Genomic DNA, 12,265 nt, shown 5'->3' on the forward strand with positions numbered 1-12,265 from the left:
ATTTTGCACCTTATTAGTGAATCTATACATTAAATATTTTACAACATTTCAGCTAGGAAAGAAATAAAATTTGGGACACACCAACTAAAGAGAAAAAGTTTGGGGTTAACGTCATCATACTAAAGTAAATTAAGTCTAAACAAATAAAATGAATGTAATTCACTAGTATTTGCCAACATATTATGAACTATAAAATGTTTAGTCTAAAAGCAAACTTTACCAGTTTCAGCTGTCACAAACTTGAATATCAGGATTAACTGCAATTATTGTCATCAACAATTAAATGACAAATTGTTATTGTCCCCAAATAATAAATAACATTTAATAATAATAAATAACATTTATAAAGCGCAAGAGACAAAGGTTTCAAAGCGCTGTGTTTTCCAAGATCTGTGCAAGTAGTAGCGTGTGATTATGCTTCTCTGAAGAGATGAGTTTTGAGTTTAGTTTTAAATGTGATTACAGATTTTGATGAGCGTATTTCGAGGGGTAGAGTGTTCCAGAGTTTTGGGGCTGCGACAGCGAAAGCACGATCACCGTAAAACCGAGTTCTGGAACGGGGTCCAGGTTTTAGAAGAAGTCTGCAGGATGAACGAAGCGAAGAGTTGGTTGACGGAGTAATGATGTCACATATGTAGGCTGGAGCACATCCGTTGATGGCCTTATACAAAGAAACTGATCAATGAATAGATTAAGGATGGCTAAACCTTACAAGTGTGGACAAGATAAAGAGAATTCTTCACCACAGATGGTGTTTTTTTACTTTGTTTATAACTTAAAAGGTAATTTTCTCAGTTTAATGAAAAGCTGTTATTCAAGTCATTAGGATTCCATAGGTTGCAGATGGGTTGAAGAAGTTGTTTGTGTGTTATTATTACAGAAAAAAGTCTTTACTTTGTTTAGAGCATACTTAAAATAAAGGTTTATTACAATTGAGTTCAGCTGGCAGAGTACTTGATGCATAAAGGTTGAAGTGTTTATGTGGATAAGATCCTATTAAATTGACTAGAGTGGGTTACCCACACTACAACTACAGAATCGTCTGGCATTTCAAGAGGGTTAAATAGTGATTAAGGTACGAAGAAGAGACAGCAAGAGCACAAGACGAACTTGAAAACACTAAATTTCATCGTCTTTCACACTAATATAAAATCTCATCTCAATGTTCGTTTTCACAAAGCTCCATGTGGCTATGTACAAATTATTTTATTCAAAATGCGCACGAAAATTCATTAGTTCTCTACGCGCAGTCTGACGCGAACTTGAACTGGATCCAGGTCAAAGATGCTCTACTTTAATAATACAGTTTAACATAAAAAATGTGTATCATAGTAATGTGAAGATGTCCCCTTAATAGAGGTTTTAATGTATTTCTATTTTTGTCTTTAAATCAAAATAATTTTCTATTGAAGAAACGGAAATAAATGTAATAGTTAATACTGAATTTCAATAATCAATGATTAAGTTGAGAACAAATGATCAAAAGATTGATTTGGTATAATAAAAAAAAAATAAAAAATCAAAGCAAAGATTGCAAGATTCACAACACTTCCAATAAATATCTAAATTTCCAACTTTTGGAAAATTGCAATACCACTTTGGTAACATTGCTGCCAAGATAAAAACTACAGGTACTATAAGCAGCACAAACAACGATAATTAAAAATAAGGTTGGATTATTATCTAATATTCAGAGAAAATCCTGAATTAAAAGCTTATTCATGGCCTTCAACAAATCACAGGACACAATCACAAGACCAATATGGTATAGAAAAAACCCAAATCTCTGCCAAGATAAAACGCTAGAATTTTACTACCATGATAGATGCTGGTAGACTGGTTGTATCTGGTGCATCTTGTGGTTCGGTTTCATCTGGTACTATCGAGGGTAACACACGCTCTTTAACGTTTATTATGTCACCATCCAATCACAAGACAATGAATTGGCATAAACAACAAATTTAAGAAAATATAGGAATAATGTAAAAAATACATTTTTGCTGAGTAATGATAATTATTGCAACGCAGTTAATTTTTTGATTCAATGTTAAAGAATTTAATTTCTTGAATATTCCAGAATTAAAAATTCATTTTGGTGACATTTATAAGGTTTATGCAATTATTATACAATTTTGTAGTGGAGTGGTAGATAACAAGTCCACATTTAGCCACTGCTACATCCCTCATAAACCACTCCTTCCTACCTTATCCGCACCAACAACCACCCCCCAAACCAAAATCCCAAACAATTAAAAGGTCAGCCTTGACGTCATGAATTAGCATCTTCGGACACTAGTAACATGCCAAAAATACAACACCTCTCATATTACTTCACAAATCCACATCCACACAAACAAGCACCTACTAAAACAAGCCTAAAAGAATTAGATAGATATGCTATGATGTCATGAAATAACATTAGGAAACAATCATATTCCCCACAACACAACATCCCCACACGCCTACCCTCCTCCTCCTCTCTTCGAACCAACAACAATTCCGCTAAAACAAAACCTCAAACAACAAAAAGGTCAGCTTGACTTGAAGCAATACTACTCACACTACTAACAATACATGCCGCTTTGTGACAACAAAAAATTAACAATGTAGGAAACCCTATGCGTTTGTCATTAGTAAAACTAGATTTTAACAATGATATTGATGACTGACAAGTCACGCATTACAGTCAAGACTTGCGTCACACGCCTGTAAACGTCATCACATCTCATTTAATTCACATCACCTTATCCAAAAGTCATTTCAAAGGGGAATTAAGTTTCTTCTGTTAATAAACTAGAAGTGTAACATATTGTAGGATTTATTGCAAAATTTCTGTACATTTGTTGTCGTTGTTTATACATTTATTTCCGACTGATAAACAGAAACACAGTATACAGTACATGAATGTCAAATTAATGATATATTAAATTATTAAAATTGTGTAGTTGACTGTCAGAATTTGGAATTTTCATTGGAATTTCCGAATTACTAACACTAAATTTGAAACGCTTTTTCGATATCTCTTAGCTAAACAATATTTCTAGATGAATACAGGTTTCTCCAGTGTCAAATAATGTAATACAGTAGGATCCCTATTAAGGGGACACCAAACAAAGTGTCCCCTTAATAAGGGTGTTTCAGGAATGAATAAAGGCGTTCTACTCTACTTATATTTGAAGGTTCTTCTAAAAAAATATGAATATGTTCTGTATATATATATATTTTCTGTATTTAAAAACATAAAAGTGTCAGAAAAAACGGTCATATTTTGCAGCCAAACCTTTCCAGAATTCAATTGTTATCAATTGTAAACGTAGAGTTGCTCTTTAATGTGTATGATGCATTGACATTACGTAGGCTTTGCGTCAATATTTGTCATCAGAAAAAGGAAAAAAATGTCTTAATTGCACATTGTAAAATCAGGCATAAAAGATTGTGCAATAATAGGTATTAGTCTAGTAATTTGTTTGTAAGGATTTAAGAGTTTTTAATCATGATCCAAATAGCTTTTTGTACCTTTAGGGTTAACGAGAGTATAACTGGTGGACATTATTTAAATGATTAAGAAAGTACACACACATTTTACTAGCTGCCAGCAAAGGTTGACAGTGTAAGCATAATACTTTCTGCAATGACGTATCTAAACGAAATACCTCACTAATTACAATATACGTCATGTCACATAATTCTTCATAGATACAGTATATTTTAATGAATTCGAAGTCTAAATACGGTAGTATGCAATTACTTAAATAAGGGTACAGCTAAACTGACGAAAATAATTGAAAAATGTGTATAACAAATGTATACTGAAGAATGCATTTAGCCATTTCAAGGGCCAACAATGTACTATAGTAGTGATATATGCGTAGAAGGGTGAGGCATCATTCTGACACAGTAGAAGATATAGGATTTTAAAGTAGGGGCCTATTACTCAAGTACCAACTTAACCGAACGATTTGGGAGGGTGGTGCTAGGTTGGCTCCTTTTATCCACATATATCAACATGCCTATGTAGCCTACTACAACTTTATTATGAAGTTAAAAGTACCAAGCTAAAAACACATAATGAACCCCTCCCCTTAACTCAGTATCCTACGTACTTTGATCAAAACTCGAATACACTACTGTGTGTGAATATAAGCTTGGGTGATATACAAAAATATAATTAATCTTACTAATTAATATATGCTCTATTAAACAAACACAGCTTGTGATTGGTTTTTACCGATAAGCACTGATGCTACAACTAACGAAGACTCCGATTGGTTGTAACAGATTTCGTGAACTATTCAACTCTAAACACGTGGCCGTGTAATTGGTTGACTTATACCATCTGTATTGTTACAGACGTCAGTGAAAACATGTGTTGGTAAAGTTTTTACATGTTATTGCTAATAATAAAACAATGTTTGTTTTTGTACTCTAATTAAAACATTAAATAAATACAGTAGATATTTCTCAAAAAGAAGTTGGAATATTAGTTGGATTACCACCTACGAAAGAGCTTAATGAAGACCACGAATTTAGAAGGGGAGGAAAGAGAAGACAAGGGGAGAATAGAGGGAAAGGGAGAAGAGAGGGGCGAGGAATAAAAGAGAAGGGAGGGAATTAAAGAATAAAAGACAGGGATGAGAGAAAAGAGAGGAGCAGGGAGAAGATATGAGCAGAGGAGAAGAGTGGATCAGGGAAGAAGAGAGGGACAAGGAGAAGAGGAGGGAAGGAGAAAAGAGGGGAGCATGGAGAAGAGAGGAGCATGGAGAAGAGAGGAGCAAAGGAAAAGAGTGGATCAGGGAAGAAAAGAGGGACAAGGAGAAGAGGAGGGAAGGAGAAAAGAGAGGAACATGGAGAAGAGAGGAACAAGGAGAAAAAGAGGGGAGGGCAGGAGAAAAGAGAGGGACAGAGGAGAAGAGAGAAAAAGCGTGGATCAGGAGAGAAGAGAGAGACAAGGAGAAGAGATGTGTAGGGGAAAGAGAGAAGAAGAAAAGAGAGGAATGATAGAAAAGAGGCAGGACAAAAAGAGAGGAGCGACAGGGGAGAAGAGGAAAGAAGAGATGGGAAGGAGAAAAGAGAGGGGCAAGAAGAGAGGGTCATGAGAGTGTGATCTAATAATTGTTAGATGGAAATCTATTATAAGCTTGAACAAGGGTACACTAGATGTAAGTACTTCTGATAAAGAGCATCAGTACTGTGACACATTAATTGAACTTTGAATCAGACATTTTTGAAAAAGTAGTTTGAATTTATATTTAATTAGGATATTACATCCTTGTCTCATAATACAGTCATGATATTGTAATTAATAAGCCTAAAGTTAAATAGGTTGTACCTAATTAATTACTAAATTACCAATAGAGTCTTCGGTATCAACTAAGCAAATTAAAAAGCTCAGAAGCGGGAGGTGTAACCCACAGAGTCGGTGAGATTATAAAGCAATTTAAAGTCACGAAAAGTGGCACCACTTACCGAGTGAGAACTTGGCTTGAACTTCAGTAACAGCCAACACTGTATGACAAATTAGTTCACCCGGAATGGTGTTAACGATTAACCTATTTAGAAAACAAATTATCAAATATAACTTTTAAACAATAATTAGTAACATTGTAAAAATTGCACCCGATTCTCTGTACTGTATCTACACATATGGCATTATTTGTCTAGTATCTTAGGCAAATTCCTTAATACAGTATCATATATGTTACATAATGCAATGTGAGGCAGGCCCTTTATAGAGTAGTATTTAAAATAAGATTATTTATAAACCATAAAGGCAAACTACACAATGAAGATACAAATAACATAAGCAAAAATCTAAATCAAAATGATAAAGAAAGATAAATATTGTTATTTGCTTTAACTATCCATTTTCTTGTATTTAGAGCATAGAGATAGCAGTGGTTTGGACTACAGTGGAATCGCCATTAATTAAAGTGAATTTTTGGAACTCACAAAAATGAAGATGTTCTCTTAATAGGGGTTGGCAGTTTGTTTTTCAGAAAAGTATCGTCTTTATAGAAGTATTCCTGAATAGAGGTGTCCCAATAGAAGAGTTTTAAAGTATTAGAAATCTAATGTAATAGGAAACGAAGTCAAAAGCTCTATATGTTGAAAAAGACATCCTTGGGATATAGTCATTTATACTGACTAGCAATATATAGCAGCTAAAGAAACTATATAAACAATAAATTAAACGAGGAGATTAATAACTCATCAAAAAGAAAATGTTGTAACTGCACTCGTAATGTGACAGGCCTTGTATAACATGACAATTTACCTGCCACGCTTGTCCGAAATGAAATTGAGTTTTAACGATAACGTGATGACAAGTTTAAGCCTATTTAGTGATGTAAATTATAATAATGTAAAGTAATAAGTACTGCCAATTGATGGGTTTGTCCTTCAGGTGATATTTCTAGTCTAAAGAGCATTTTATTGTGTTTTTATATTTATTTATAGAGAGAAAAGCAATATATGTAATGCGTTTTATACTTATATGAATAGAGTAGTATTATTATTTATGTGTTATAGAGAGAAAAGCAATAATGCATAATGTGTTATATACTATATTTAGTAACATTGTTTAGTAACATTATTTATGTGTTATAAATAGTTAAGTAACATTATTTATGTGTTATAAGTAAGGCAATAATACATAATGTGTTATATACTTTATAGTAACATTATTTATGTGTTATAAGTAAGGGAATAATACATAATGTGTTATATACTTATACAGTTAGTAACATTATTTATGTGTTGTTATAGAGAAAAGCACTTATATGTGTTTTATACATATTTGAATACAGTTACTACATTATTTGTGTTTTTATAGAGAGAAAAGCAATAGTTAAATAAAATTATTTGTGTATACTGTTACGTTTTCACATACAAACACAATATACAGTAGAACCGTTTGTTTTAGGGATATAGTACTTTGTTGGGATCTGAAGGTGTCCTTTAATGTATGTATGTATGGGTGTATACTGTGTGTTGTAATAATTTAAAATTAAGGTGTGTTTTATGGAAAATTACTTTCAACAGTAGATGGTAAAAGACACACTGGTTATACTATTGTAGGAAAAAACTTAATTACATCTCAGACTATATACCTACAGGCAATGTAAACTAAAAATTTAATATACTATTAAAAGTTTAAAATTAAATCTACCGACCACCACTGTCATACTGTTAGACCCCAGGCTACACCAGCATTTGTGAATTAATCAGAAATGAAACTTCCTTTAGGCCAGAAATCTGAGCTTTAACTGTATTAATATTCTATGAAAATAATATACAATATCCATTTTTTTAATGAAATTGTTAGACCACCAGTATAGCACTCTATCCCTGGACCCTAGTAGTTGGCAAGGTGGTTCCACCCTAGGGAAGCCCACTTAACTTTAAGGCTAAGACTACATCGTTTTGCACCTGTTTAAACTTCCTACAATGTAGAGAATCTTGTTCTCATAACAGTAATGCACATTTGAGATGTAACAGTAATTATGTGCAGCCTAACATTTGTACGAGACAATATATCTTAGTATGTTTGGGAGTAACAAGACCATCTACAATAAACTTTCTGTGTCCTAGATTTAGAAGAGATTCGTTGATGATTTGAAGCTGTGTTCAAGCCGCATGGTCTGAACTTAGGTCACAGTAAGATCATGAGACACTGGTTACTGAACTACTTAAACACCGTGAAACCATTGTGGACCAATTTAGCAAACAACAGGGTCTCTGTGGGTACCACTTACTCAAGCATTTCATCAAATTAGACCGCCTTCATTTCCTACGGTTGCAGAACCAAGTTCCCAGACATAGGTCCTCTTGTTTACTAAGAATATAGCATTGTGTTCATTACAATTTTTTATGTATTTTTACTACAATATATGACATACCAACAAATTATTAAAACAAACCAAAAGATACCCACATTCCGATATGATGAGTTTGAGTTAAGTTAATTGGACAAATTTACTCCCAGATCACAAAACTGTGGACTACTAGATTTCTAGCATCTAGACCGCCTACAAAAGCAATAGTTTCTGCACTGTTTGTAGAAATATGCTCCACTTGATGTATTCTTATGGATTCAATAGATTTAAGTTTGGAAAGTTTGTTGTCGTAAAGCTCTGTCTACACTATCAAACTTTATGTGACAAAATGATGTCATGTCACCGCCATATTTGGGCATATCACTACCATATTTGGGCACATCACACTTTTAAAAAACTAGTTTGATAGTGTTGACAGAGCTTAAGTCATAATGAAATGAACAACCTACTTTAAAATTGTTATACTTTGTATACTTTGGTCTTTGTGGGCATAATTATAATAATGACTAACTAAAATACAAACTAACCATGACATCAAAAACATGTGTAGTCCATTTCAAAATATCCTTTTTAACAGAATATTTATTATATTGAAGAACCTTCTCACACAGTTGATACATTTATACCACAGGGATGTTGAAGAGAAAATAATGTGTCCTCAATCAGTTACCATAAATGCTGGGACCTACAGAGTTATGGTTCTGTATTGTACAGGAAAGATTTATAGGGAAAGTTTATTTCACAAGAAAGTGTCCCCTTAATACGAGTGTCCCCTGAATAGGGGTTGGCCATAGTGTTAAAACATATTTCTTCTCGTTATGTGTCCCCATAATAGGAAGTAGTGTCTTCTATGGGATTGACCATAATGTTGAACATGTCCCCTTAATAGAGGCATCTTCTGAATATAGGAGATATTCTATTGTATAACTCTATACTTTTATACTATAATTTAGTAACTTTGACATTTAACTCTCTGATGTATTTTACATGAATAAATCTTACCCTATATGTTAGCATTTAATACAGAACAAAGAAGTAAAAAAAACCTAAACTTAAAGTACAATGTACCTGTACATTTAATCCAACACATTAGTCAGATCAGTTTAAAAAAATGGAAAAAAATTAGATCGTACTGTGTGAACTACATATTGCTGACCTGTAGTTGAACTAAGTGTTATAAAAACCTTCTGAGATAAGGCAAGACAATCACTGAGATGTTACAATGAATTTAACAATCACATTTAAAAACTGTGTTTTCAGTTTACCAAGTATTCATTTTTTACAAAAATAAAAACAAAAGTATGATTGACAAGGTACAATATGACACACTTTCCTCAGATTGGTATTCCACCTGGGAGAGCATCTTTGACTTGTATAACACATTATCTACTCATTGAGACTGATACGTTTTCACTTGAATTAAGTCTACATTTTTGGAAATTCATTATTTTGAATTAATAGAGCCTAATAGGTAAATGATCCTTTTTCACGTGGTGATTTCCAAAAACTGAATTACTTTTTTTATCAACGGTTCCATGAAGCCTAACGATTACTTTCTTAGTATCAACATGATATGATGTGGCTGTAGAGTTATTACCTCTCGTTTGTTTCATGGGAAGTAGTGGCCACATTTAAAGGAATCCTTGAATAAGGGTGTACCAAAGGAAAGGTTCTGGTGTATGTTTTTTTAGAGCCATTTTCTCATCAATATGCATTCTCGGTTTTAGAATATAAAGTGTTAAAAGGAAATTGGACTAGAACGCTACACCAACCCCATTCCCACATTGTATCTTATATCATAGATTTATCTATTGCTCTGACATTTACTATAATAATGGCACTGAATCATGTTTGTATGCTTGCTTACAAGTACCAGGGTCCTGTGTTCAAATCATATCTTTGTCACAGCACCAAGATTTTTCTCATGACCAAAACCTCTATACAAGCCCAATCACAAGATTTCAAGTTTAAGGTATCGTAGCCTATTTTGTGATCTAGACTTTAACTAAAGAAGGATAGGCTCACATAGGAAATAGACAATATAAACATTCAACCTATCAACAAAAGGAAACGTCCTATTATTACCGATAATCTATCTTTCAATTCTTTTTATTGCCAATAAAGAAAAGAAGAAAGGAATCAACGTCGCCCATCTTTTCCCAGAATAACGCCATAAAAAACCAATTACATTTTAGTCGACTAGCAATTAATATCTTGCCATAGCAATATCTTGGTGTGCGTCTACAACAATTCTATGAACCCTTACACAACGAAACATAACTTGTAAACAGAAAGATTATTAAAGGTTCAGTGGAAGCACCCTGCTGGATTTTATGAATTCTTCACATTCCGTTTGATCTTGTCAAAGAATTCCAGTTTCTATGGTCTTTATGTTCGATGAATTATACCAAGAAAGTCACGTTTTATTTTCACTTAATGTTTAGTGGTAATGTCTTTCAAGGAAATGTCCTTTATAAAGGTCACATTGTTTATGATATTATCATTATGACATGACAATATTTGGAACTATGTTTATGTATTACTAATACTGATAAAAACATTTGATTACAATCACAGTGTTGTAATATTTATCAATGTTAAAATATTATCAGTATGGCATATATGAATTTTATCAACATTTACAATTTAAATTGTTCATTTTGTGGCATCCCCATTTTGCATCTCATTTCTAAACTCCCAACTTGCACTTTTAACTCAACTCACATTTTCCAACTCTCAACTCACATTTTCCAACTCTCAACTCACATTTTCCAACTCTAAACTCACATTTTCCAACTCTCAACTCACAATTTCCAACTCTAAACTCACATTTTCCAACTCTAAACTCACATTTTCCAACTCACAACATGCATTTTTTAACTTATTCAACAATATTTTATACCTCTGTGCATAAACAGAATTATGTTAATATTATAATAATTTTGAAACATAATGGTACCACCCACACAACCTTCTACTGAATACTATTTCATCACTCAGTTAATATTATAATTATCTTGACACAAACAGGTATGACTGTACGAAATCTAACACCTTATCGGACAAGTTAATTTTGCACAAAAAATGTTCCAATTTATTAACGTGAGAATTAGAGTTACTGTGTACTGGTGGTCTTGTGGTCAGATATGCCATTGCGATGATTAAGTTCCAGACAAAATATGAAAAGTTTTAACGCTTTTCTCAGAGTGGTTGGCCTAGATGGTCAATTCTCAGTAGGCGGTGGAGCTAGACATCTCCTGGTATGAGTGTATTCAAAACGTTACCGATACAAGATCTCGCATTACAAAGCAAGGTACATGCTGTTCGCCAGGGCATGATTGTTTGGCTCTCGGTTGGGCGGGAATAACGAGGGCCTTTTGTTCTGCCAAGCTCCTTTAAGCAGATTTAATTAGGTCTTTGATTTCTTTCATTATTTATTGCACACCAGCCGATTAATGAGCTTGCCCTATCACAGCCAGTAACAGCAGAAGTAATTGCTATATAAAAGTGGTTATATAATCAACCTCCTGTCGGCGAAATAATTATAAGACACACACAGGCGCGTGGCTGAGACGTTTTGTAACATAAACTCCTTTGTTTAAATCTAACACTGGCTTCATTAGTGAATAAGTCAATTGTTGCATGATGGCAAACATATTTACATTGTTCATTATTAAGACAGAGAGTTAAGAGTTCAAAAATGCAAGTTGACAGTTGAAAAATACAATTTGAGAAAATGTGAGCTATGAGAAAATTTCAGGCGGCGATTGAGATGGGAAAAGAATGTTAGGAGCACTAGCTCTACCAAAACACCTGCACCATGGTACAAAAGCAGCACTATGGTACAAAACTTTCATCATGTTATAATATATTCTTTATGGTACAAAATCCATATCTTTGTACACTTTATAAATTAATAACAATTCCTAATTTACAAAAAAAGTTCCAGTAGTCAATCACATTACAATAAAGTATATTGACTGTTGTTACTCTGTTTGTAAGATAATAATTATCATTTATGACATGTTTACTTCAAACAAATGTCACTTATGATGAAATAAAAAGTTCCCATCAACATACATAACAAACAAACAATATCAAAATTGTAAACAGAAATTCTATACAACATAATCGCTGATGCTATAAATAAACTTGAACAGATGTTACTAAAAATGCCAGACACAAAGTGACAAAGAATAATAGAAATGACCATTCTTCAAAATTCATTTTTGGTGTAAATTTTTTTAATATTTGAACATAAAATGTCAAATAGATGTTAGGGGTTTAGAAAAAGTATTGGTAATGTGGGATTAAGAAAAGTGCCTTAATTAAAGTGGACCAAAAAATGATGAAATGTGCTGAAATGGATGCAGGATGGCGGTATAACTATTGCCACATCAACAGAATGGCCTTTCACACACATATGCTAT

General features: G+C 33.1%; 1 protein-coding gene across 3 annotated transcripts in view; it reads right to left on the minus strand.

The window, feature by feature from the left end:
• Positions 1-12,265, minus strand: part of LOC144856341 (uncharacterized) — a 125,942-nt gene that overhangs the window by 34,726 nt on the left and 78,951 nt on the right. For all 3 annotated transcript variants that reach the window (XM_078714325.1, XM_078714324.1, XM_078714323.1), the window contains exon 4: positions 5,467-5,549. In XM_078714325.1, the coding sequence (XP_078570451.1) occupies positions 5,467-5,549 (83 nt within the window). The remainder of the gene's footprint in view (positions 1-5,466; positions 5,550-12,265) is intronic.

Source organism: Antedon bifida, chromosome 11 (assembly GCF_963402885.1).
Source record: "Antedon bifida chromosome 11, ecAntBifi1.1, whole genome shotgun sequence".
In the NCBI taxonomy this organism is placed as follows: Eukaryota; Metazoa; Echinodermata; class Crinoidea; order Comatulida; family Antedonidae; genus Antedon; species Antedon bifida.